This window comes from Arvicanthis niloticus, chromosome 15 (assembly GCF_011762505.2).
Source record: "Arvicanthis niloticus isolate mArvNil1 chromosome 15, mArvNil1.pat.X, whole genome shotgun sequence".
Taxonomy (NCBI): domain Eukaryota; kingdom Metazoa; phylum Chordata; class Mammalia; order Rodentia; family Muridae; genus Arvicanthis; species Arvicanthis niloticus.
The window spans coordinates 5118113-5145162 of NC_047672.1; the positions used below are offsets into that span (position 1 = coordinate 5118113).

Consider the following 27050-nt stretch of genomic DNA (forward strand, 5'->3'; position numbering starts at 1 on the left):
GCTGACATTAACAACGCTTCTTCAAGCTGAGTAGGGCTCTTTCCATAAAAGAAACGGAACTGTTGCTAAACCCTTTCCAAAAAATAAATTTCCAACCAGATGGTATCATCAGTAAGCAATGGCCCACTGAAGGATGAGGAACAAGTCTATGAAAACCACCCAGGGAAACTGAAGAGTCTGTTTCTGAACACTTGTGGTGAGGAAAGCATTATACATACATCAAAATCAGAAGGAAGCATCAAACAAAAAGAGAGAACCACAGAACAATGTCCTCAAAACACTGAAGAAAAAAATCTTTAGCCAATTTTCATCATATTCAACCTAAAAAAAATAATATATCATGACACATGAAACTCACCCAAGAAACAGCAGGCTAATTAGCATTTGAGAATAAATGTAATTCAACATAGAGACTTTTTAAAAGTGTGTGGTTGTTTCAGTATTAACATAAAAATCATTTAGCAAAATCCACCATCCATCTGCGTAAGGATTCCAGCAAAGCAGGGAAAGAAAGGGGCATACTGAACATGGTGGAAGACAACTACAATAGATACTTCAGTAAACAGACAGCAGCCCTGCTGGGGTATTAGCTCAGTCAGTGTAGAGCACTGGCCTTGCATGAATACAGCACTTAGGTCAATCCCCAGTACTGCTAAGACAAGGGGGACTAAGAAAAAAAGAGAGGGGAAATGAGCAGACAAAGTTGGAGTTGGTGTGCTAGGGTGGGCACTACTTGTGCCACCTTGCCACCTGCAGTGTCCTTCTCATCTGTTCCTTCCAACTCCAACAAGGTCATGTTATTGGAAAGCAACTGAGACACTCAAAGGAAACTGCATGGCCAAACAGTAAGGCCTCCACATTCATAATAGTGCCATAGCAGGGGACAGGACAATACTTACTGTGCACATTACTGAGCAATGGGTTTCTCTTTTAAATAACTAAAGTGAATGTCACATCACATAATTAATCAGTTTAGACAAACAATTCGAGGGCACTAAATACCTTCTCCCCAGTTTGAACACAAGTGCAGCTCTCCAGTGGGAAACTCCACATCCACAGGCAGCTTCTCTCGAGACTCTCTCTTCATCCCTACCCTATCACTAGAATCTCAGAGCATTTGGCCATTTCTGTAGAGGCTGTGTCATATGACATGTTTCCAATTTCCATCAACCTTGTATCATATAGCAGACTTCCTTTCCTCTGCTTTTAATTGTGGCAAAAGACATGTAACATAAAATGTACCAGTATAATAATTGTATTTTAATGTACAGCTTGGTACTATTAATAATAGTCACATTATTTATAACTATTACCATCAAACTCCTTTATCTTACAGATTTACAACTATTCCCAAACTGCTCTGTATCCTTCCTCTCTGAAACTCTGTAAGCACCAGTCTATCCCTTTATAGACTGGACTACTGCAGCTCTTCCTGGAATCAGAACCCTACAGAGTTTGTCTCTTTGGACTGGCTTCCATGGCTAAGTAACATTCATTCCATTTGATGTGCATACCACAGTTTTCTTGGCCTATCATCTGACAACAGGTTACTTCCACCTTTCAGCTATTGCTGTAAAGGCCTTTTGAAATAATACTTGGTCAAACAACCTGAGAGAACCAAAGATGACATGAAAAACTGAGGCAAGGCACATGGAAATTACGTCTACACTGAAAACAGCCCTCCTCTGTGAGGAGTTTATCTGATATCATAGGAGCTTATGAACTAAGGCTCTGCAAGATAAGATGCAGGAAGTGGGCTCTTGGCCTTTAAGAAATGTAAAGTTTCTTAAAAACATCAATTCATGGCAGGGTGGGGAGTACTAGGAAGGAGGATATCATTTGAAATGTAAATGAATAAAATAATGAATAAATAAATAAACATCAATTCAAATAAGCAAGTGTAATGCAAAATTAAAAGTGGATATTTTACTTCGCCTCACAGAACCACGAGTCTTTGGACAGTCAAGAAAGGCCAAGGGCAGAAGGCTTCAGGAACATGCAACTAAAGGTCAGAGGTGGAGAAATGTGTCTGAAATTATCGTTTTTCATGATTGTATTTGCTACAAACTCACTTTGTTCTAAATGAAGGCACTTTACTTAAGTAGCCAGGTGAACTTCACTATGTGAATTTAAATATTAACTAAATCCAAGGATGGAGAATAACTACCAGAGTTCAAGAAAACCAGTCCTTTGAACGATAGAAATGTCTGTCCCCTTTCCTGATAGAAGTCTTCAGAGGTGGTCCAGCAGTCTCTCAGAGACAGTTCCTGTCTTTTGGTTTGACCTCAAATCTTATTACCCTACTCTCCTCAAAATAAAAAAGAACAAGAAGGCCCAGAACCCACTTGTCACACACAGATTCCTCTCAGTGGTTCAGGAGGAAAGCAAGGTGGGTTGGAAGGGGTTGGATATAAGACAGCAAAGACACTACCCTAACTTTCAAGTGTCTGACTTGGCTAGACTCTTGGGTGGAAGTACCCCAAAGACTAAGGAAACAGCAGTGAGCTCTGCTTTGGCAATGGCCTGTGCAGCATCAAGCGGGAGCCCAGGGCAGCTCAGAGTTAGGCTGGTCTTCGGTTAGCATGGGGCAAGTGGGGATAGGAGGGGTGAGAGGTGTGGATTTCCCAATAAATAACTAGTGGTAGTTAGGCAGCAATTAAGGAGACAGTCAAGGGATTGACAAAGAAGGGGGAAGAACAGGGGAAAGGATGTTAATAATAAAGAAGAGATACACAGGTGAGATCACAAATGCCAAATACCCAGTTCTTTCAGCGACAGAGACACAGGGCAGCCCAGGAGTTGGCAGTGGCCTGCACAGAGACCTCATTCTCGAGGTCTCTCAAATTCATCCAGTTTGAAATTCATTTCAGATGGCTGAGTGTGGACAGAGGAAATGAGTTCAAAGCCTTTCCTTCTCAACTACCATGGGGAAATGCAGAGTTAAGAGTATTCAGAAGGAACAGGAAAGCCAGTGAAAGATTTGGAAACAGTAATACCCAGGTACACTTATGGTTTCCTACTGAGTACATGCACACACCTCCAGGAGAAAAAAAAAAATCTGAAAAACTGAAACAAAGTGGCTTCTGGAAACTGAAGAAAGGACTAGGACTGAAAGCATGGCCAGACCACAAACTTTGGCCACAGCACTCAGAGAAATCCAGCTGGTACTCAACAGGAAATGTCCTCCCTACTGGCTTTCACAAAACTAGAAGGTGCTACAGGCTGTTGGGGTAGAGGAAGCCATCAACAGCCTTCCTAGCTATGAACCCTGTGAACTACAATAACAACCCACACCACAAGGCAAGCATCTGGGTGCAACAATGGCATGAATGTTGTGGGAGCAACCATTTACTTTCTGATTAGATTTGAGACCTGTTCCACCAAAAGAAATGTATGCCTCATACTACAAACGTGACTAAGAACCCATGGTCGGAGAGCTGGATACAATGTCAATCTGTCCCCTAAATTCACTATCTCTAGTACTTATAAACTAGTACAGCTCTCAGTCCTCATCAAGGAAGTTTCTTTGCACAGTAGACAGTAGTTACCATGGAAACTCACAATTGGTCAAAATCCAAAAACTAAATATCAGCCACAATGGAAACATCTGTATCACATCTCCCAACCAAGGCTCAGATCTCATCCAGGAAGAGGGGGCAGAAAGATTACAAGAGCCAGAGGTTGGGGAGCACTTGAATCAAACCATGTTTTCTGGAACACATGACCTCAAAGCAGCTTGGTTGCCTGCACAAGACCTGCGCAATAGGGAGCCAGCCAGTATTCCAGTGTGGAAGGGCACATGAGTCCCACAACCCTTGGCTGGGAAGCTTTGGAAGCTAATGACTTTTGGGAAAGAGAAAAGATGGCCCAACACTAATGAGTATATGGGCAACACAAATTAACATCAGTGGGCTTTAAAGAGAGCACAAAGTTGAGAGGAGGCTGGGAGGTGTTAAAGAAAGGAACAGGTGAATATTATTAAAGTACATTGTATGTATACATGATACTCTCAAAAATTAATGCAAATGATATTTTAGATTTTTTTTAAAAATCATGGTCAAAAGCCACTTTGGCCCAATATAACTCTTAATGCACTTCATAAATGCAATCTAGTCATGTATTTATGTATATAATTCATTTTAAAAATATCCCACAACTGAGATGGCCTGTTCCCCTGTCTCAGAGCTGACTGCATGTATCCACTGGAGATGCTCACTTGGTAGGTAAAGGCTCTGTACTACAGAGCTCGGACAGCAGCACCTTTACATTTTAAAGTGGACCCTGAAGGCTCCTTCTTACCAGATAATCTCAACTGGAATTACTTTCATACAAACTACAACTTAGGAACTACATCGGCAGGCTACATTTTGACTGCCATGACCAGTATAGCCGGTTCCATGCAAAGCACTGGAAAGCGTGGCTAGGACAGGGAGGCATGCGCTAAGGACCATCACCAGCCGTTCTGACTCTTGACATGGAATGCAGGATAGTTTCAGCAATCCCTTATTCCTAGAAGTCCTAACCAGATCTACAGATTTAGTGCTCAAATGTAAGTTAATTAAAACAGCTTATTTGTTATCATTAATAAAACTGAATACAATATTATACACATCTTTTTCTGAGAAATGTTCAGTGTGGATTTTGAAACTACTTTTACATAGATACCATAATTAGAATATATAAATTACACTTCTGCTTCATATCAACCACTGAGGAGTATCTGTGAAAACACCGTTTACTTCAAGATATTACAGCAAGAAACACAAAATAGTCAAAGACCAGAGTGAAGAATAATATTTAACCAAATACAATCCTTTTCAAGAAATAGCAATTTCTAACAAAGTTCCCACATCAAGATGCAACAAAGGAGAATAATCTGCCTTATCTCTGACCAAATGACAGATTACTGGGCTCAGATGAGGACTAGGTGGAGGTAGCTAAATGATCAACAAGGGGATCTGGAAGGCTACTTTCGTTTTAGTATCATACTTCTGTAAGTCAGTATTTTGACCATGCATAACTAGTTAGTTATAAAGTATAAAAATGGTTTCCAAGATAAAAATAACTTTAAAACATAACTAGCAAACATGTTTCAAAGACGGTTGCCTGAACTTGAAGGAAAACTTCTCTAGGGCTTCAGATGAAGAGTGATGAAAAACAGCCTCACTTGTCTTCCCAGCCAAGCAGAGAACAGCACACTGTCATTATTTGAGATGTTCTTCAAAACACAAGGCTGAGCATCTGCAGGGAACTGGTTAACTGCTCTTATTTCACCATGTTGCAACCATCTCCTCTAGTCACACTCAGAGTGTATTAAATTAAACAGTGATCTATTACTTAAAATAAGAGCATCCACTACGCCAGAAAAGGGATTCTTTACAATCAAAGTCTGACCACACACCAGAACAGTGTGTCAGCTCACTGGAGGCACAGTAATGCTCTTACAGGCTCTAAAGGGCTGAATGCAAAAAATCTTACATTTGCTACATACAATAAATTACATTCATTTCATTGACTTAAAATGCCTGCTCAAAATAACCTTCACAACTTCTTTGTAGCAAGTGATAAGCTTATTAAGTTATTTAGTGAACATTTTTCAATGAATCCATTTCCCCCATTCAAATGTAGTAAGCTATCTGAGAGTAATGCTTCAATGGGCATGTTAGTCACATCACGCACTTAAACCTTGAGCTATAGACTTTGTCAACAATAGCAGCTGATGATTTTTAAAAGAAAACAGCTATAGAACATTTTCATTTTCTTATTAAACAACTGTATCATCAAATCCACTATGGTACTCTGGAATCAGTGTACTTTAAATTCACAATTGAAATCCTCCTCTTCAGCAAACATCTCTCAGATGTCAGGTCCTACATTCTGTTCTGCTGTGTGCCCATTTCTCCTAATAACAGATGCTGTGGACGGAGCTCACAGGAGCAAAGGAGATCAAGTTGAGGTCAGATCTCCTTGTGAGAGCTGAGGAGAGAGGGAAATTTTCACAGCTAGGGATGTGGTTAATGCGTCCTCTATTCTGTTCTCAAGCTTTTCAGCTGGTGCATCACAATCCTGCTCTTCAGCAGGGGCACACTCATCTGTATCTCACCTTCTTAAAATCAAAGACTCAATCTTAAAGCATTAGCAGATTACAAAGTAACTCTCTAGTTTGCATTTCCCATAATACTAAAATAAGGCTTTATGTCTAGTCTAGAACTTTGCTTTTTTAATGCTGCAGAAAGCCTCCATGAATCTGTTTAACGTATTTACTCTTTTCATCTATTCAGTGCCACTGGGCACAACACGCACTGCAGTGCACGCTGCTGTCTCCCACGGCGCCGCTGACTCACTGTACCGCGGCACACTCCACTAATCCTGTTTGGACAGCTGGGTCCAAGAGCTTCTCGGCTGCATTTTAATTGTTCCATCTTTTTTTTTTCTCTTTATTTATCTCTATGGCAAACTACTCAGGAATTTAATTTGTCAGGCTTCAAAAAGTAAATTTTGCCATTAATTTGTATTGTTTGTAGTAGCCTATACTCAGCTGGTGATTTTCTCCCACAAAATAGAAATACATTAATGATTATCAATTACTCTTAAACAACAAAGCACAATAAATACGATTTTCAAAGGTTCAGAATGGAAAGGTGGCTGATGACTACCAGTATCTGCTGGACTATTCTACAGACGTAGCATTTAGCATCAAATGGTGGCACTAATGTGCATGTTTCATGTTTCACTATTAGCCACCATAAGCAGATGCATCCTACCAATCAAACATGAAAGAGACGTACTAAATAAATGGCCTGCAGAAGAGAGGTTTCTTTTACACTTATACTTTAATTCTACTGTTTATTAAAGCATACAACTACCACAAAGCTCCCGTTTTCTGACACAGCTGCAACACTGATGGCATGAACCTTGAGTCGGTAATGGAGGCGGTGCCGGAGCAGAGCGAGTCCTCGGCCTACACTGCCAATGCAGCCAGGGACAGAGTTCACAGATATACTGTCTGGTCATTTTCTAATCATTAATTTACAAGATTAAAATGTAAGTCTAGAGAATTATCTAGAACTACCTAAAAGAAACATCTGCCTGAAATAATATTTTGCCAAGAAAACAGTCTAGACCAGTGCATTATAAAGGACAAGTAACTTATGACTCAACTATTTCATTGACAAAGTAGAATTCTCTTTTATTTTTAAAAGACAGTAAAACCTGCCTATACATTTGTAATTTAGGGAAATGTTATGATTGGCAGGCGAGTGGCGATCACAGGTCCTTTGACTTGGTGTGTGCTCCCAGGGACTGCACAACACCATGCTCAGTTCTATTTCCACGAGCACAGAGCAGCTTAAAACATGTTTACAAATTTCTGTTTTTTAAAAAGTATACATTAAGCTATGTATTTGGAAATATATTCATATATGAAACATTGTTTTAATATCTTCTAGGCACTAAAGTGTTTTTTATAAGTCACAGTTTTCTCACTAGAAGATTCATAAGCCCAACTTGTGAATGTGAAAGGAAAAAAAAGTCTATTGTTTGGGAAAGGAATGTTTTAAGTGCTTAAAAAATAAATGGTCTTTGTGTAAGAAAAGCATTTGCTTTGGTATGGTCCTATACACAAATGAAGTACAGAATAATATTATATTTTAAAGGTGATTTTTAAAAAGGAGTTTACAAAGCAAAAGTTAAAGAGATTTAATAAAGCTATCTATAAACACCATGGACTTTTAATGAGCATTTCTCCATCAAACTTACCCAGTGTTCTTGACATCACAGGCAAAGCAGAGCTCAAGACTAAGATTGACACACAATTCCCAATGATCTGTGGAGAGAAAGAAGGATGGTGGGCAAGAAACAGCAAGAGGGCACTGCAGCCTCACTGCACCCTTGGAGGGCACTGCAGCCTCACTGCACCCTTGGAGGGCACTGCAGGGCACTTCACCCTTGGAGGGCACTGCAGCCTCACAGCACCCTTGGAGGGCACTGCAGCCTCACTGCACCTTGGAGGGCACTGCAGCCTCACTGCACCCTTCGAGGGCACTGCAGGGCAGGTACTCAAGAGCACCTGGCAACTTCTTAACAACACTAACCATCAGAGTAGAATTTAAACATCATGAACTTTTCCTTTTAAAGGTATATTTATGAATTCCACAAACACAGAGCATAGGTGTAAGTATATAGTCAGAGAATACATAAATCACATATATTTTATATTATTTTAATGTGGTAGGTAATTTGAAAGCTTTGCCTATGAAATTAAAAAAGAAGAATACCTTTGGACTTCTGACTAAGTCTAAAGGCTGACTGCTGTCAAGTTCTTACATAACATCTACTCTGACCTATATAACCATTATAAGCATCAATTCTGGGATTTGAAAACACTAGAAACAAAAACATCTAAGTCTAGTAATTCATATGCAATATATCTTCTAGTTACTCATTCCCCTCCACTAAGAGGCACTGAAAACATCAATTAGGATTTGTAATCAATTCAACTAGATACTGGCTACTCAGCTGACTTTAAGGAACCTGTAGTATGATACATCTCCATGCACGGATAGATACTCCATATATGTAATATATATTATAGAAGGGGTTCTTGGCACGTACACACACACACTTGTAGGCTGTAAATATAGAGTATATAATAAAAATGGAAAAGGCTAGCAGCTTTTAGCCATTCCCCTTAGGCAGCCTGTGAGATTATTTTATAAAGATCTATTTATTAGGTAATATAACAGTCTTTATTGCTCTGGTGGAGACAGTAACACATTGTATAAGGTCAAATTAGCTTCATACCACACTGTCTCTGAACAGAGTTTCTCCTTCTCACTTTAATTATTCAGAAACTGAAATACTTTGTCTCTACTTCTTGTAGCAACTAAGCTCTTCAGATTTCAAATAAGCGCCTGAAGTCCAGTTGGCACAGCCCAAGTCACTCATTAGCAATGTGTTTTCCTTAAGAAGAAAAGGGGTCCTTTCAGGAGACGTCCACAGCTCCTTACCAAGTGCTGTGGTTCTATGCATTTACAAGTGAATGGACGCAGTCCACACTACACAGAGCACATCCTCTCCCCACTCCCTCAGCATTCTGAAGACCTTCCTTTGTGTGTCTGCTACTTACAAATACCTACCAGCCCAGATGAACTATTCAGGGTGCTTACTAACTAAAACACTTGTTTATCTTGGAAGCAAAAGAAAAGCCCCTGGCATCTAAGACTTTACCTTACCTTTGTCATAGTTGTGTCATCCTTCTTGGGTGTAAAGTTGCCGAAAAATCTGAGGCTATAGAAACCAACAACAGAAGATACCATGAGATAGCTGTGAGAATGAAGGAAAACTCTCCGAGAGAATGCACACTTCCCAAAGTCTAAAGTCCTTAGGAAAAGCAAAGCCAAACAAACAGCCACTCAGGCTTGTGGAGGACAGCCTTGTTCTTCTTTCCAGACAAGCGTCTTAGTAAATTACTATTGTCCCAGAAACTATAGACAGAAAACTTGTTAACAGACATAACATTCAGCTGAAGAAAGGATACAAAATCAGAATGATTTCAAGTGCAGCTCCCACAAAGCCAAAAGTGGAGAGAGAGGCGCTTCCTATGCCAGGGCCCTGCAGGGAAGACACTCCTCAGAATCCAGTGGTGCCATTACACAAGACAGTTGAATTAGGAACATTTAATACCTTAAGATAGCATGAACCCTTCAAAGGCTAGCTGACTTCTCCACATATTCAACAGCATGTTATTAATTTTAACAGGTTCAAAAATAACCTGGTTCGCCTCAAATGTACTTTTAAGTCATTTGCCAAAATGATATCATTATGATTATTGTTATAAAATGAAACGACCTGCTATCTGAGAAAAACACCTTGAATGTTCTGGGGAAGTTTTCTTTTTTATGTTTTATTCTCCTTTCTTTCTTTTTTTTTTTTTAACTTTTTACTTATTATTTGTGAATTTCATAGCATGCCCCACTCTCCCTCTCATCTCCCTAAATGTCCCCCCAACAGAAAACCTAAAATCTCACTATGGAAGCTGAGGTGAGCTCTTCATGCAAATGTTCACTGCAGTAAGTTACTGGACTGGTTTGAGGTCTCTGGTTCTGCTACACTATCAACACTAGATCCTCACTGGGACTCCCCTCAGATAGCTGCTGTTGCCCTGTGCCATGGACATCCTGAAGCTTTGGTATTGCAGGTCCAGCCCCCTCATGAGTTCCAACAGTTCACAGATGAGGTAGATGTTGGAGTAGGCTAACCCTGGATCTGGACCTTGGTGGTAGCTAAGTTGGTCAGCTTACAGCTCTCCAGCACTGCCCACGCAAGGGTCAGGGCCTACTTTCCTGAGTTCTGCAACTGGCAAGGGGGCACCAGCTCACCTACTCTCATGCTCTACAGGCCAGCTGTCACATGCTGCACAGGCTAGGGGCAGGGCTAGCTCTCGCAAGATCATACCCTGGGGAATAGCTCACCTGTGCCCCCACCACCTAGTTAGTTCTACTGTGCTGCCCCCTTGCCAGTTGTAAGGTGCTGCTTTCTGGGGAGGTTTTTTTGTTTTGTTTTAAAATAGAATAATATACAATCAATATAGAATCAACATATAAAAATATACTATAAAGCTTGCTAAATTTAAGATATATTTACAAACAAAGCAATGAATATCCGATTTCCTTTTCCCAAATTTTCCTAGATAATTCAGTTACAAGAGTGTGACTGATAGCACTTTTTAAAAAAAGTAATTTTAACCAAGTAGAAAGTAATGCATACTTTTTTATAAATATTATCCTAATCTCGAGACCTGCCTTTACTTAGACAAAACAGAACAAATAATGTTCAGATACTGATAACTGACAGCAAACATCAGACCATTAAAGTAAAAACAATATTTTCAAAGCTTACTGCTAGAGATTAAAGGATAATCTCTAAATACACATCACCATCTCCCTGGTTGTCTTAAATTACAACAGCAGAGATAAAGCAAAACATAGTCAGCCTAATAACGTAGAAAACAATAGCTAATGTCACACACATTATAATGCAGTCTAATTCAGACATAAAGGAATAAGAATAGCCATGGCAACTCCAGACGTGAGTAAAGTGGGGCTTGCCAACCTTTGCTACTTAAGAGAACACGGACTATACCCAAGGGCAAGTGGTCAGCCGTTACATTTAATTTAACTCAATCTCAAATTAGCACCCTTGTTTATGGGGCTGAGCCTCCTTCTCCCAGGAGCAGTGGAGCATAAGGTTCAAGAGTAGTGAGCCCTACCACACAATCTTGGTCTAGCACGTCCCTCAATCTTCTCAACAAATGGAAGCTAAGCTTCCATACATTTTATATTAAATAATTTCATCCACTTTTGTCTCATTAGTCTGTCTTTTGTTACTGGGGCTTCCATCATGAACCCTGTGCTGGGTAAGAAAAGATTCTACTTTCCTCCCCTACAAAGGGTTACTGGCAAGACAGAAAAATGTGTTCTGGAATATTCACTGTCTCAAAAGCAATGACAGGAGGATTAAGAGGCGCTCACACATTTACACAAGCATGCAGGGAGCCTGGAAGTACACGTCACTGTGCTGTGCAGTAAGGGGATGGCACAGAGTGCACCTGTTCTTCTGCTACATTACAGTGGAGGGAGAGTCAGCATCAGTCCCAGGAGCAGCTTCCTGATCTGGGATACAAGAAGAGGAAAAGGCAAAGCCAGCTCTACAGAAGGACCAGCAGCCTGTGCACACGGCCTCCAGTGAGAGCCGAGGGAAAGAAGGTGAGAAAGGTGGAGGAGCTCTCACACGTGCCACTGCTTATGGAAGTCACAAAAATGGCTGAAGAAATTCAAAGCAGGGTTTCTTTATCTCAGGTGGAAGGAAAGAAATTAAAACAGATACTGACAACATCTGCCTTAGAAAGAAACATGACAGAGTAAGTCAGGAGTGTTTTAATGTCACCACTATAAGGACTGGAAAGCTGCTGACTTAGAAAAACAAAGTGAATTTCAAAATGTAAATCAAATATCCACTTTACATATTCAAAACCAGCTAGGTTTGGTGGCCCACACATGTATTCCTGGTACTTAGGAGGTAGAAGCAGGAGGATCGGAAATTCAAGGTCATTTCTGGCTCCATAAGGAGTCTGAGGCCAAGCTGAGTGACATGTAATCCTGTCCCAAAACGTGTTTACACATGCACATGAGTGTGTACACGTATCTGTGTGTGTGCCTGTGCAACAGCAGAAGAGGGATATTTTCCAGACTTTATGGGTACCTAGAAAAGTGCTGCAAGGTAAATACGGCGGCACAGCCCTGTAACCTCAGCACGCAGGAGGCAAAGAGCACTGCAACAGGCCAAAGGCTGCATGTCACGTGAGTACCGAATGATAAGCAGCCCGCTAACAGAACATACAGGTAAAACAGGGGAACTGCCAGGCCCTAATAAAATCATCAACTTTGTTTGTTTGGGATTATTTTTGAGACAGTCTTAACATGTAGCCCAGGCTGATCTTGAACTCAAACTCACAACATTCAGACCCTTAGGTGCAGAACTGTATGCATGTGCCACCATGAACAGTAGAATCATCAATCTTTAAACCAGATAAAAGCTGACTCAGGAAAAAAGTTTCTCTGAACTCTCCTTAAATAACCACAGTTTACGTGCATTTCAGATGTGTGATACTTCTGACACACAACTCCCTCTACTTTTCCAACACACTTTGTCAAGTCTGGCTTCATCAGTATTCTAGAGCATACATTTTCTTTAAAGAATTACAAATAAAAGTTTCAGTAAAAATCAACATCAAGTCTGACACAGAAGTCTATAAATAACACAGATACTTGAAAGAAATGCCCTAGAAACAAAAGCACACGCGCGCGCGCACACACACACACATATATAAATAATATGTATATATAATATGTATATATTCTTATGAACATGTTTGTAAAAAGCTTTTTAATTCAGAGAAATTCATAGGGCTTGAACTGCTTACATCCAGAAAGATATTTCCATGAGCTTACACAAAATATTCAACACGTATCTGAAAGACCTTTGAATGCATTTAACTTTACCCTTGTTCCCTTTGGCATTGCAGTCTCATCAACCAGCAGGCAAAGAATATTGCACGCCACCAGGAGAACTGAAATGGACTTCAACAGAAAGGGTACCGTCAGGTCTCTATTTCAAACACTACTTTTGACAATACACATAATACACATAGCATGTATCTTTCAGAATGGGGGCAGTCCTATAATGAGTATATACTCTATACAGTATATATAAGAACTCTCAAGACAAATTCCAAACATTCTATAAATTATAATTTCAAGGCTCATGATAGAAGATGACAATGTGGATGTGTCTACTTTGTCGACTTCTCAGTGAGACCCATAGCTTCACATACTCTACTAGGGTGAGCGTTACCATAGCTCATCATAGAAAGGAATGCCACGCCTCAAGATTTTGGAGCAGCAGCCATGTTTTGTGTTTTCCTAATTCTCCTCAAGCAAAACTTGAAGACAATTTATGACAACTTGTCATTCCTTTCCATTTTTGCTCTGCTGAATTTTTACAAATTGAGCTACAGATGGATTTTGATTCTGTTAACAGAAACAGTTTCCTGGGAACAGCTTGGCTAAGGGAAACACGAAAGACAATACACTGTACTCAAGCTGGCCGACAGCTTCTCACCGTTTCAATAAGAAGCAGAACCATGACAGCAGGGTACACCAAATTTCTCTCCCACACTGAAGCCTTTTTTCGCCTCTCTATTAGAAAGAAAACAAAATAAAATAAAAATTTCAGCAATTTCCAAAAATTCTTTCTAGGTTCATATTTTTCATATACCTCATTATACTTCAATCAGTAAACATTATTTTTTGCTTTCTGAAAAAATGTAAATTGTAAGATAAACTGTAATTATCTTCTACAATCTTTAAAAATCCATTTAAAACCAGCTTACTACATTAAAAGCTCAATCCCATAAGGCTTAAATTTCAGCTTGGTAAAGACAATTTTGCTTTTAAAGAAATATATCATTAATAAATAGTTCACTTCTAGGATAAGAATATGTACATTTGATATACATGTATATATTGATATAGGAAGATATTTGAGTGGATAAAGGAGTGTGAATAATAATTCTGTCTCGTTTCAGGTCCCAAGGCTGAATGAACACTTTGTTTTCCAAAGACTATAAAGGAACTTTACCTTCTAGCTGAAACAAACCACTCTGTACCACACTCTCCCTGTGTTGTGAACACCGGGGAAGAAAAATTAAACTTCAAAACAGTCTCCAGATATATTAGAGCAACAAGATAAGGAAAGCAATAAGATAAGGAAAAGCTGGCATTGCATGATGTGATGGAGGGGATTCCTTCCTGTGAGCATCCTTTCTCAGCAATGCCTTTTTCAATATGGAGTTGGCATGGGTTCAAGAGTCTGAGAAATCAAGTGGAAGTCAAGAGACAACTACAAGGGCATGGAGTGACTCAGCAGTAGGAGGACCTGAATTTGGTTGCTAGCACCCACATTGTGTGGCTCACAACTACCTGTAACTCCAGCTCCCGAGGTTCTGAGGGCACCTGCACACATGTGGCACACATATAGTCAAGGAGATATGCGCACACACACACACACACACACACACACACACACACACACACACACAGAGGATGTTTTCCCTTTATTTTTATAAAAGAGGCAAAAGAGGCAATGCTGAGGCAAAACTCTCAGGAAACCCAACAGAGGCAAGGAGATAAACCATAGAGCTGGGTGCTACCAAAGCAGCTAGAAATTGAGAGGGCAAAATCTCAGAAATAAGAAGCTGATAAAGAAGGAGGCCTGCTATGTTGATTCCTTCCTCCTTAGGACCTCAGTATTAGAAAAGCTATGAAAAGGAATGGAGATGTAGCTGAGAGGCTTGGAGCTCAGCAGTGCTGCCAGGCCCAACCAAGAGTTTACCAGGAAGTAGTCAAAATACCCAGGCTTTCCATCGGGACCAATGAAAAGCAATACCCTAGGAAGATAGACAGACAGACAGAGCCACTCTAAAAGCTTGCCCAAAAGAAGGAAATGTCCTACAGTTTCTACAGTTTTGTGTAAGAAATATCTAGAAGTCAAATATTACTAGGAGGCAAAGAGGAAAAAGAGACAGCAGAAACAGACCCTCACTTGGTGCACACACAGACTTAGGAGAAAGAGGCCTTGATTGATAGTCAACTAAATAACTGACAAAGAAATCTGAACCAATGAAAACAGCCAGATGAAATCCCAGAGCTGAAAGATACTGTAACTAAAATAAAGAATTCAACAAAAAGCTGAACAGTTATGGCACAGCTGGGAGACATTAAAGTGGGAAACAAACTAGAAGACAGCACAGGGAGACAGAACACAGGTGAGAGAAGAATGGGAAAAGTCTAGTGTGTGCTTAACTGGAATCTGAAGAAGTCAAAGAAAATGGGACAGATAAAAATTGATAAGATAATAACCAATAATTTTTCAAATAACAAAATTATCAAGCCACAGCCATAAAAGAAAAGAGAAAAAGACAACTATGTGCATGCAAACACACACACACACACACACACACACACACTGCTCAGCACCCTGAACTTCTGGTCATGGGACATAGAATGGCTTTGGGGATAGAGAACAATACAAACCTAAATGACCCAGCTTACCATCTTGAGAGTTTCCAGAACATGCTGCTAAGAGAAGGAACCAAGAAAAAGTTCAGTTCATTCCTACCCTGAAAACATGAAGTGTGAGTTTGAGAAAACCAACTAGTAAGTAAGTCTTCAGAGATGAGACTTCAGGACAAAGAAAGAACACAAAAATCTGCCAAGGATCACCTCAGATATTCAACTCAAACATGAAACAATCCATGGCTGAAGACAAGCATGAGGGAATAGTTCCCCATAGTTGCATGGGCCACAAGGAGAGATGCCACACAGTGGTGCAGGTGCCCTGGAGCACGAGTGCTCTGATCCAACCCACTGAGATTCTAGGTAACTGAATCAGTTAGTAGCATTCCAAACCAAACCTTCTTCCTCCCAGGTTTGCAAAAAAAAAAAAAAAAAAAAAAAAAAAAAAAAAAAAAAAAAAAAAAAAAAAAAAAATCAGAATCCCAAAATACCTAATTTCACATCAAAAACTGCCAAGCATAAAAAGAACACACAATAAAAACAATACTATAAAACAAAATCAATCATTTGAAATTTATCAGGAGCTGACAAAGATGTCAGAATTCACAGGCAAAGGTATTAGAAGTGCTTTGTTGGGGTTTGTATTGCTGTGATATACAACACCATGACCAAAAGTAACCTGGGGAGAAAGGGATTTACTTCAGCCTACAACTGTAGTTCCTTGTCATAGAGAGAAGTCAGGACAGTAACTCAAGACAGGAGTGTGGAGGCAGGAGCTGATGCAGAGGCCACCGAGGAATGCTGCTTACTGGCTTGCTCCTCATGGCATGTTCAGCCTGATTTCTTACACAACTCAAGACCATCTACCCAAGGGTAGTTCCACACAAAATGGGCTTGGCCGTCCCACATCAATTATTAATTTAAAAAAAAAAAAGGCCCAATTTAGTGGGAGCATCTTTTCAATTGAGGTTCTCTTTTTCCAAATGACTCTAGTTCAACAGTTCCCAACCCGTGGTTGACCACTTTAGAGTTGAAGGACCCTTTCACTGGGGTCTACGAAAACCACGGAAAAATGTGGCTATTTATATCGTGATTCATAATAGTAACAACATCAGTTATGAAGTACCAACAACAATAATTTTATGGTTGAGGAGTTATTACAACATGAAGAATTCTACTAGATAAGTTGAGACCACTGTCCTAGCTTGTGTCACACTGACACTAGATACGTTGAGACCACTGTCCTAGCTTGTGTCACACTGACACTAGGTAAGTTGAGACCACTGTCCTAGCTTGTGTCACACTGACACTAGATAAGTTGAGACCACTGTCCTAGCTTGTGTCACACTGACACTAGATAAGTTGAGACCACTGTCCTAGCTTGTGTCACACTGACACTAGGTAAGTTGAGACCACTGTCCTAGCTTGTGTCACACTGACACTAGATAAGTTGAGACCACTGTCCCAGCTTGTGTCACATTGACACTAGGCAGTCAGCACAGCTCTCAGAGGGTGTAGAAATGGCTTGGTTGGTAAAATACCTGCTGTGCAAGCATGAAAACCAGAGTTTGATCACCAGAGTCCACATGAGGAAGCCTGATATAATGGTACATGCATGGAATCCCAGGGCTGGGAAGGCAGAGACAAATACAGCTCTGGGGTCTGCTGACTAAGCATTGTAGACAAATCAGTGAGCTACAAATTGAATGAAACAAAAAATCTCAGAAAACAAAGTGGAAAGCAATCAAAGAAGAAACCTGCTATTAACTTCTGGTTACAGATGTGAGCACACACACAAACGCACACTCAGAGTGCGCTCATAACTATATTACTCCCCATCAGAAGTAAACAAATTTAACAATGCCAATTAGCAGCATGATGAGAATAGGCCCAAGCAAAACCGAAAACCCAGTCTCTGAGACCAAATTACAACAGTTGGAGTAAGAAACAGTTGAGACAAGTGAAATAGAACAAAAATCCAAAGCCAAACACAAAGAGGAGTATAAAACAGAGTCAGCCTGGAGCTACAGGCAATCTGCAAATAACTGAAGCAGCTGAAAAGGGGTAACACAAGTAGAAAATAAAAATATTTGAAGAAATTAACAGCAAAATCTCTTCAAGGTATATGAAATGTATAACTAAAGACCAAGAAAACCATATGTCATAATCAGTGGTTAAAAAAAATCTTAAAAGCACATTTTTAAAAATCACATTGACAGAGGAGTCGTTTATATATTATTTCTCAAAAACAATGCAAGTGGGGTAACAAGATGACTCAGTGTGACTAAGCATACCTGCCACCATCCTGACAACTTGTGTCCAATCCTGGAAGTCCACACGGTGTAAGCAAGGAACCTTTTCCTGCAAATTGTTCTGACTTCCACATCCACTATGTCTGTGGCATGTGTTTACCCACATATAGGAAAAATCTACTCAAGTAGAGCCAAAATCACATCATCTTTGAGTATTAGTATATTTGAAAAGTAACTTCAGGGGCTTAGAGCATTTGCTCCTCCTGCAGAAGACCCAGGCTCATTCCCTGCATCCCACAAGGTGGTTCACAACAATTAGTAACTCCAGTTCTAGGGAATACACAAATATTCAGGCAAAATAGTCCTACACATAAAAAAAAAAAAATAAGCCTCAAAAGTAATTTCAGAAAATATATACTTACCCTCTCCCAAAAGAAAAACCAGTCAGACTCTGAACACAGTAAGTTATTAACACAAAGTTCAAATTTTCAACTATTTTAAGACTATTTTACAATCTTAATAACTAACTAAAACCAATAAATAAACCAAGAAAAAAGTACGGTACCTAATTTTGTCTTAAGGGTCTTTACGTTCTCAAGTTCTTGCTCCAATTCCATTACGTTGTATTCAACTGATGAGGATAGCCCTGTTAAAGCAAATGCATTCTTAAGTCCAGCGGTGGGAAGCTTGGAGAACAGGCAGAGTACTGGTCACCGGACAAAACATTCACTGAGAGCCAGGAGGAACAGACGCTGTTGTGAATCATGTAAAACCCACCATTTAGAGCAGTGGTTCTTAACCTGTAGGTCACAATCCCACTGGGGGTTAACTGACTCTTTCACGGGGATTGCATATCAAGTATCTTGTATATCAGATATTTACATTGTGATTCACAATAATAGTTAAGTTACAGTAATGAAGTGGTTGGTGTCACCACAACAAGAGGAAGTGTATTAAAGGGTCACAGCATTAGGAAGGTTGAGGACCAGTGCTCAAGAGGATCCAAGCTCTTGATGACTGATGTCTTCCCTTACCCTCTATTACTCCTTTTTCATGTGCCTGCCATACCAAGGAAGGAATCGAGACCTTGCTCTCCAGTTTGCTTCCCTAGGATGACAATCATCACCAGTGTGGCTGGTGCTTCTACAGCTTTCTTCACATTCATATTTGACTTCTGTCTCACATATGGGTTTTCTCTCTCATGCAAATTCTTATACAAATATCAAGCCAGACATATTAGTTGACTGTTTGCTGTTGCCTGTCAGTAAATACTTCCTAACAGCTGAGTGTGCAAACCACAATCTGGATTGCTACAACCTAGCTCAGCATTATTATTTCATTTGTCAATATTCTAGTGAACATTAGCATACCCAATTCGTTTGCTTCTATTATTTCTGTAAAACAGATTCCCAAACTTTAGAATAGTGGGCCATTACAGGTTTAGGAACTTTTTAAAGTTTACATTCAACACATGTTTTTATATACCATAATAATTCAAGTTATTATAAGTCTGACTATACTCTCAATAGTTTTTGAAAACTGCTATTTATATATCAGCATTAGCACTGGGTGTGGCCAACTGTTGAATTTTTGCCAAAGTGATGGGCTACTTAAATGTACATTTTCCTAAATGCAACAGATCACATCTCCTGTTTCTCATGTGGATTCCCTTCAATCCTACTTTCTGCTTGCTTCTGCAATGGCCTATGTACAGCATCTTCCTCTTCTTTCTGCTTGATCTCTTAAATTCTGAACAGATGAATTGAAACCCTAGCTACAGATATGGCAGGTTAGGATTCCTTCATTGCTAAAGGATGGTTTTCATTACAGATCTGTATTTGGCTGTGAGTGTCTCCCTTATTAAATCTCTGAGACTGTTATTTATAAGTAATGTACAACATACATTTTATCATTTCATAATGACCATTTTCTTAAATTATGTTTTGAGAGCTTTTACATTTTCATTCCTTTTGGGGTTTTACTTGTCACAAAAGTGCATGTGTTTCACTAAAATCATCACCTAGCTAAATCTTATTTCAAGTTTAATCTCTATCAGTTAAGAATTCATTGGTGATAAGCAAGTGAACCTGACTCCCTAGTTTATAAAGCAAGCAATTCACAGAACAGGCCAATAGAAAACTTTCCAGTAAAGGTCAGTCCTGGATCCATGCATATACAAGCGAAACTAAGTGGACTCAGTAGGTCTTACATGCATTTGTGCATATGTGTGTATTTACATATAATAATAGTAATTACAGAGATCATGAATTTGGCACGGTAGAAGAGTTAGAGAGGAGATAGAAAGGGCCAGTGATACAGATGCAATGATCATGTCTAAAATTCTCAAAAAAAAAAAAAAAAAAAAACAATTAATAAAAGCAGCACATATACAAGCAAGTGGAAAAATCACAGGCATCTGGAAGCCTCAGTGTCAGGAACTCTGTCCCAGAAGTATGAGGTGCAGAGAAAGCCCTGAATGAATGAAGTCCTGGGTGTGTGTTTTTGATATAGTCACGGCCATGTGAAATACTGCAAAGCTGCAAACCCATGGGAAAACAAATGGCAAGGCCATCTTTCCTGGTCCAAGTGCAACTGTTGATTGTGAGTGCACAAAATGTAACCTTAGCTTTCTCCCAGGATTATGTATGGCCTGAAGACTGCTCATCTACACAGACTGCTCCTGCTCACATTAATTAAACCCACCTCTTTGTTCAGCTGTACGCAATAACCTTGACTCCCTATTAAATGCACTATACTACTTTTGCTTTGGTTTTCCCATCAGAGAGCCCAATCCAACTGAATCCAACTTCTCTCTGTGTCTGTCTTTTCTTCATTGAGACTTAGAAATAATAAATAAGAATGACAAGAAAAGAGGAGGTAAGGATGTCAGAGACCCCGAACCTTGGTGAGCACAGCACAGTGGGAAGAGGTCAGCCCAGTCCTCAGGGCCTTTAAGTCAGGAGACTCTGAATGAAAGCTTGGGGATGCTCCCTACTTCATCTAGGAGAGGAAAGATGCGGAGCTGTGCTTTATCAGAGAAAGACAAAGAGGACCTGTAACAAGATGACGTGCGAAGTAGCCCACCGTCATTCACGCTGTCTTTACAGCCCATTACATTCGGTAAAATAGTACCAGCGTTCAGAATAACTCAGAACATCAACTTTCCACACTATTTGGTTTTCAGTGACTTTTAAGTCTTACCCTTACCAAAATAAAGTGTGCACAAAGCTTAGTGTCAAAACCCTTGGACTTGTTTCAGTGCCTGCTTCTCCCTGATACCACCTCATCATGAGGTGCTTTACAGATAACTCACACCTCAAGGGATCCAGGAAGCAGAGAGAGGGTAAGGGACTACCGACAGGATACCCTTCAAGGACATACCTCCAGCTTCTGGCTGCTAAGATACACCTTCTAATGCAGTGGTTCTTAACCTGTGGTCATCTAACACCGTCAGAAACATGTTTACATTACAATTCATAACTATCGAAATTACAGTTATGAAGTAACAATGGAAATAATTTTATGTTTGGGGAGTCACCCCAACATGAGGAACTGTATTAAAGGGTCACAGCATTAGGAAGGTTGAGGCCCACTGTGCAAAATAGCACCACAAGCTGGAGATAAGCCTTTAAGCCTACAGCTGCAGCACGGCTTTTACAGTCTGCAGCAACTCTCAGTCTTACTCTAGGAATGTCTGCTTGTCAATGTCACTGTAAACTGTTCCTAGTGTTCTTGCTGTGAATACATGTCTGTGCGGTGACATATCCACTGGGCACAGGTGAGCATTTTCTATCCCCAAATTCACATTTCAGATCAGAGCAATTTCTTGATCCTTTTTTTCCCCCCACCATATTCTCTCCCTTAACCCTGTGTGGAAGGGGTGTTAGCTAGAGGCTGACTCTACTGGTCTGAAACATTTTTACCTCTTACACTTTACTTATTGTCATTCTGGCTTATTTTCTTATTTCTAAGTTTCAAGAACTCTTTCTGCTAACTGGATGTCCCAGATGATGGAGCCTTGACCTTTCTCATGAAAGTGGCCTTCTTGTCCATCCAGGGCACGAGGGATGGTTCCTCTTTAGCCATTCTTCCCCGTGCCCCACATCCACAAGCCTACATCTGCTAATGTTCACACAAGAGGCTTTCTCCAGTCACCAGAGTTTTGTGTTCTTTTAAGAATGAAGCCATGAGAAATAAACGGCAATGTGAACTTCAGACTTCTGGAGGATCTTGGCAAGCTGAGCCTCACTCCTCACAGCAGTGATTCCCTTCTGCCAGAGCTGCAGAGCCTCACTCCTCACAGCAGTGATTCCCTTCTGCCAGAGCTGCAGAGCTTCCCTCTTAGGCTGGGCGCGTTCCTGAGAAAAACCCTCCTGACTTCCTTCTCAAATTAAAGTTCAGCTATGCAAATGAAGAACGACAGAATCTATGTACTTTGTCTGCAAGCACTCCTGCCCTCCCAGGCCAGAGACCCTCTGTTTTACACAAAGTAATTTTTACTCTTCTTCTAAGATGGACAAGAGGGAAGTGCCTGGTACCTTGGATGGAAGCAAATAAAGTAACGACTAAGTCCCTTCATGACAGCTTTTTAACAAGCCCTCCCTTTCTTAGTTCGCGCTACCTTATCTGGTGGCGTCCCTTGTGACTCTGGGGATTCTAAAGTATAAAGCAAGCATAGATGACTTAGGAATAGACTCTTGTTGTTCTGTTAAACTGGCTGATGCTAACATTTTCTTGTCTGCTAAATTCTAAATTATTATTGTGGTTTTCCCTTGAAATGTTCTGACTCCCTAGGTTTATGATTCTCCCTGTTCTCACCCATGGGATGGCATGTACTCATCAGGACGCTTTCCACTAAGTCACAAAACTCAAAGTAGCTTAAAAAATAAGGAAATAGTTTCATGTAATTAGAAGTTAGGAGACAAAACCAGAGTAAGTGTCCATGTGGTTTTCCTGCAGCTCAACAGTGACATCAAGAGACTAAACTGCGTCTCCCACACACTAGATTGATGTGACTGGGGCTTTCCCTCTACACAGGGCAAATGTGTGGACTAGTTATTTGCCTTGATTTCTTCTTTTCCTTCCTTCCTCAGCTACATAGCATTTTGGTAATTCTTTCCCCGATTTACTGGGTACTCCAGTGCTTACCTTCTCACTTGTGCTACTCCTGCTGAGTAAGAGTTTCACTGTAATATCAGTGTAAACAGCCTTAACCTACAGCCTGCTCTTCTGTACAGCATCCTGTGTCATGGTGAAACTCACAATGACATGACCTAACCATCTCCTCACTGCTCCCCACCGCTTCCTCCAAATCCTCACCTTGCTAAAAGATTATTTCAAGACTAATGCTACATTTTTCCTTACGTGTAGTAGTTAGACTAGTGTCTGGTGTCAACGCAGGTGTCAGTGCAATGCAGAGATGTAAAAGGAATATACCAAGACTGGTTTTTTTTTTTCCCTAATCAATAAGTAATAACTTAGGGAGTGTGTGTGTGTAACTTCACAACTGAAAGCTGCAGATAGTAAGTTTGACACTGAACTCTTTTTTAAAAAATAATTTTTTTATGTGATATATTCTGATCACAATTCCCTCTGCCCCAAATCTTTCTCACTTCCCTTACCTCCCCAACTCTATACTTTCTTTCCTTTCTTTTTATCTCTCTTCAGAAAACAGGCAAACAAACATCAAAAAAAAAAAAAACAGAATTTTTTAAAAGAACACAAGAAACATACAAAGCCAAAGAACAAAGAAAATAGAAACCATAATATATAAGAGACCAGTAACTATATTCAAACAGAGCAATATGAGATAAAAAGTCTGCAAAAAGTACCATTGAGTTCTTTTTTTTATTTTTTAATTTTGTTAGCCATCTACTACAGGATATGGGGCCTGCCCTAGTGTGGTTAATATACCCAGTGAGACTCCATTGGAGAAAACCAATTTTTCTTTGTAAGTGGTTTGTCAATTGAAGATAACTTCTTCTTTTTTTTTTTTTTTTTTTTTAAAGATAGTTTCTTGATCAGATCATGTCTACATTTTTCCTCTCAGTTCTGGGATTCCCACCCCCAGGCCCCAGCCCCGGCTTGAACCTGTGCAGATCCTGTACATGTCTCTAAGTTTCTATGTGCATCAGTTCTGTTATGTCTGGAAGACACTGTTTCCTTGGAGTCATCCATCTCTTCTGACTCTAACAATCTTCTGTCTCTTCTTCTGTATAGTTCCCTAGCCCTGAGAGGAAGGATTTGACAAAGATGTCCCATTTGGAACTCAATATTCCGAATTCAACCAGTCTTGTTCAGTTGTGGGTTTCTGTAGTAGTTCCCACCTAAATTTTGATGATGGCTGAGCAATGGTGTATTGCAGAGTGAGTGTGTGTGTGTGTGTGTGTGTGTGTGTGTGTGTGTGTGCACGTGCACATGCACGTATCATTTTATTGCTATGTTCCTTTAGCAGGACAATGTATTTTATTTTCCCCTAGACCCATGACCTATTGGCTACCTAAGCAGTGTCACGCAGAGGTTCCAACTCCTGGAGTGGGCTTTACATCCAACCAGAGTAGCTGGTTACTCCCACAGTGTTTGTGCCACTGTTACACCAGTATATCATGCAGATAGGTCACCACTGCAGATCAGAAGTTTATAGCTGAGCTGGTAGTTAACTTTTCTTATATGGTAGCATACAGAGTACCTTCCAGTACCATGTATACTAGCCAGGAGGGGTGAAGACTCTAGTTAGGCAGGTACCAGCTCAACTTCTCTGTTGAACTCTTTTGTAAACAATTTTTCACATCATTTCGGGAAGTCAGGGTTGTTGTAGGATAAATTTCAGTATTTTAAATCCCTGTTCAGGGGGTAAAGCATAGAGCAATTGCCTAGCAGCGATATCAATGTCTATGTGGCAATCTCTCCCTGAGTCTCTATGGCTTTGAATGTGCACTCAAGGGTCACCTGATGACCTCCCTGTTACTTACCTGACCATCTTTTCTCACTTGTTATTTTCTTTCCATCTAGATATGTGCTTACATATGTACTTTACCTCTGTAGTCCATATTTATTATTTCATCAATGTTTTTCTCCTATTGGTCTGTGATTCACAATCTGCCAGGTGATTCATTTTTCAGAAAGACTATATTAATTTCCTAATGGTCCTGGACAAAATTACCATAAAGCTTAAAACCCAAAATAGCATCAATTTATTGTCTTGTAGTTCTTGACGTCTACAGTCCTACCATCAAGGTCCCAGCAAGACTGCCCCTAAGGCATTCTAGGGGAGACTCAACATTTGTCTCTTCTAGCAATAGCTCTCAGAGCTTCCTCAGACCACTCCCACTTACGCGTGCATTGTCTTTCCAATCTTTGGCATCCTCCTGCGGTCTTACACTGGCCCTCCAGATACCCTGTATGCCCATGAATATCAAGACTTTTACTCAGATTGTAGCTACAAAGTAACATATTCATGGGTTCTGCGGGTTAGAAAAGGGCATCTCTGGGTCATCATTTTTTACTTACTTTTTTTTTAAGTTCTAGATAGTTTTGCTTTCTTTTCTCATACATCTCCTCAGCCCATCTTGTTACATTTGGAAGTTAGGTACAAATTCTGTCTTGTACAAATTCTTTCCTGTCTCTCTAATTAACTGTTAAGTAAGTCTCACTTGCTAGGGTGAGACTCTTCTTCACTGACCCTAAAGGAGTATCCTTGCTTCTGTTTTCTGTCTTCACTGTCACTTCCTTCACACCTAATTAGGACAGATGGTACTTCAAACAGCTGGAAGTTCACCATGCTTGGAGACTAAAAATCAAGGAGCCAAAAGAACTGAATCAGAAGAAAGAAGGCTAACCTGACGGGTAGAGGCAAACAGTGATCATTCTCAAGCAAAGATGCGAACGAGTGTTGGGCCACATAGGCTCACTATGGGCCACTGTGGAAATCCAAACGCATTCTTTTTTTTAAGACCCTCGAGTCACAGATCCTAGGTTTCCCATTTGCACCCCTTATTTCCTTGCACCACTAGGAATAGAGATCTGGCGCCACCTGTTGGTTGAAAGTTCTGTGCTGTCTCCAGGGTGCCTTGCTTCATTATTTTACTCACTAACATCCAGCTTTTATTAGTACAAGAGTAGTACCACATCGAGTACGCAGACACTCACGCACTGCGATCCAAACCTACGACAGTGTGACTACATAGTTAGTTTTCAGGTTCTAGCAACCGAGGCAAAATGAAAGTAATTAGGATACAAAGTTAGCAGGCATCTCCGAGGGAATAAAAAAAGAAGACTTGCAGGGGACAGCACAGGATTGTAACACTGTTAAATATCTTTAAATCAAAGTATGAAATATCTAACAGTGATATTTTACTTCCTGTAGACATTTCTGAAGCCTGGAGAACAATTGATAACTATTCTGAACTTTGGAAAAAGAATGGTACCAGGAGAGCATTTCTGGTAATTTGAAATTAAATGAAGAGAGTAGCAGCCTACCTTGTGGCATGTCTACAAGGCTTAATATAAATATTTACAACAATGAATGCATGTTTCTTCAAGAAAAATAACTGAAGTGACATTTTGAAATGTTTATTTTATGGTGTCTATGGTGTGTTCCCTGAACTTATGTCTGTGCACCACATGCATGCAGTGCCCTCAGAGGCCAGAAGAGGGTGTCCCTTAACTGGAGCTATGGATGGTTGTAAACTGTTGTGTGGATGCTGGGAATTAAACCCAGGTCCTCTGGTAGAGCAATTAGTGAGCCATCTCGCCAGTCCCCTGAAGTCCCATTTCTGAAACGTGCTTTTTATTTTAGGCGCCCTAACTCCTAATACACAAGAAGAGTTTCTTCCACATGAAAACCAAGAACACATTCCTACTGTCCTCCAAAAAGTCACCCAAAATGAGTTTTCCAGGACATTCCCTTCCTTCATTACATGCTAATATATATTAGCAGGCATCTCCAAGGGAATAAAAAAAAGAAGACTTGCAGGAGACAGCACAGGATTGTAACACTGTTAAATATCTTTAAATCAAAGTATAAAATACCCAAGCAAAAAAACAAGCTCTGGGGGACGGAATCTTTCATTATAAAAGACGAAAAGTCAGTAATGGCCAGTATGAGAACTTATGACACACTGCAAACAAACACTCAACTATTATATAAATTTAAGTTGCACGA

General features: G+C 40.1%; 1 protein-coding gene across 4 annotated transcripts in view; it reads right to left on the reverse strand.

The window, feature by feature from the left end:
- The window catches only part of Lmbr1 (limb development membrane protein 1), a 140455-nt gene that overhangs the window by 8408 nt on the left and 104997 nt on the right, over positions 1-27050 (reverse strand). For all 4 annotated transcript variants that reach the window (XM_034519153.2, XM_076913287.1, XM_034519146.2 and 1 more), the window contains 6 exons: positions 18453-18533; positions 13681-13757; positions 13062-13139; positions 9539-9612; positions 9234-9324; positions 7759-7825 (listed from right to left, as the gene is read on the reverse strand). In XM_034519153.2, the coding sequence (XP_034375044.1) occupies positions 7759-7825; positions 9234-9324; positions 9539-9612; positions 13062-13139; positions 13681-13757; positions 18453-18533 (468 nt within the window). The remainder of the gene's footprint in view (positions 1-7758; positions 7826-9233; positions 9325-9538; positions 9613-13061; positions 13140-13680; positions 13758-18452; positions 18534-27050) is intronic.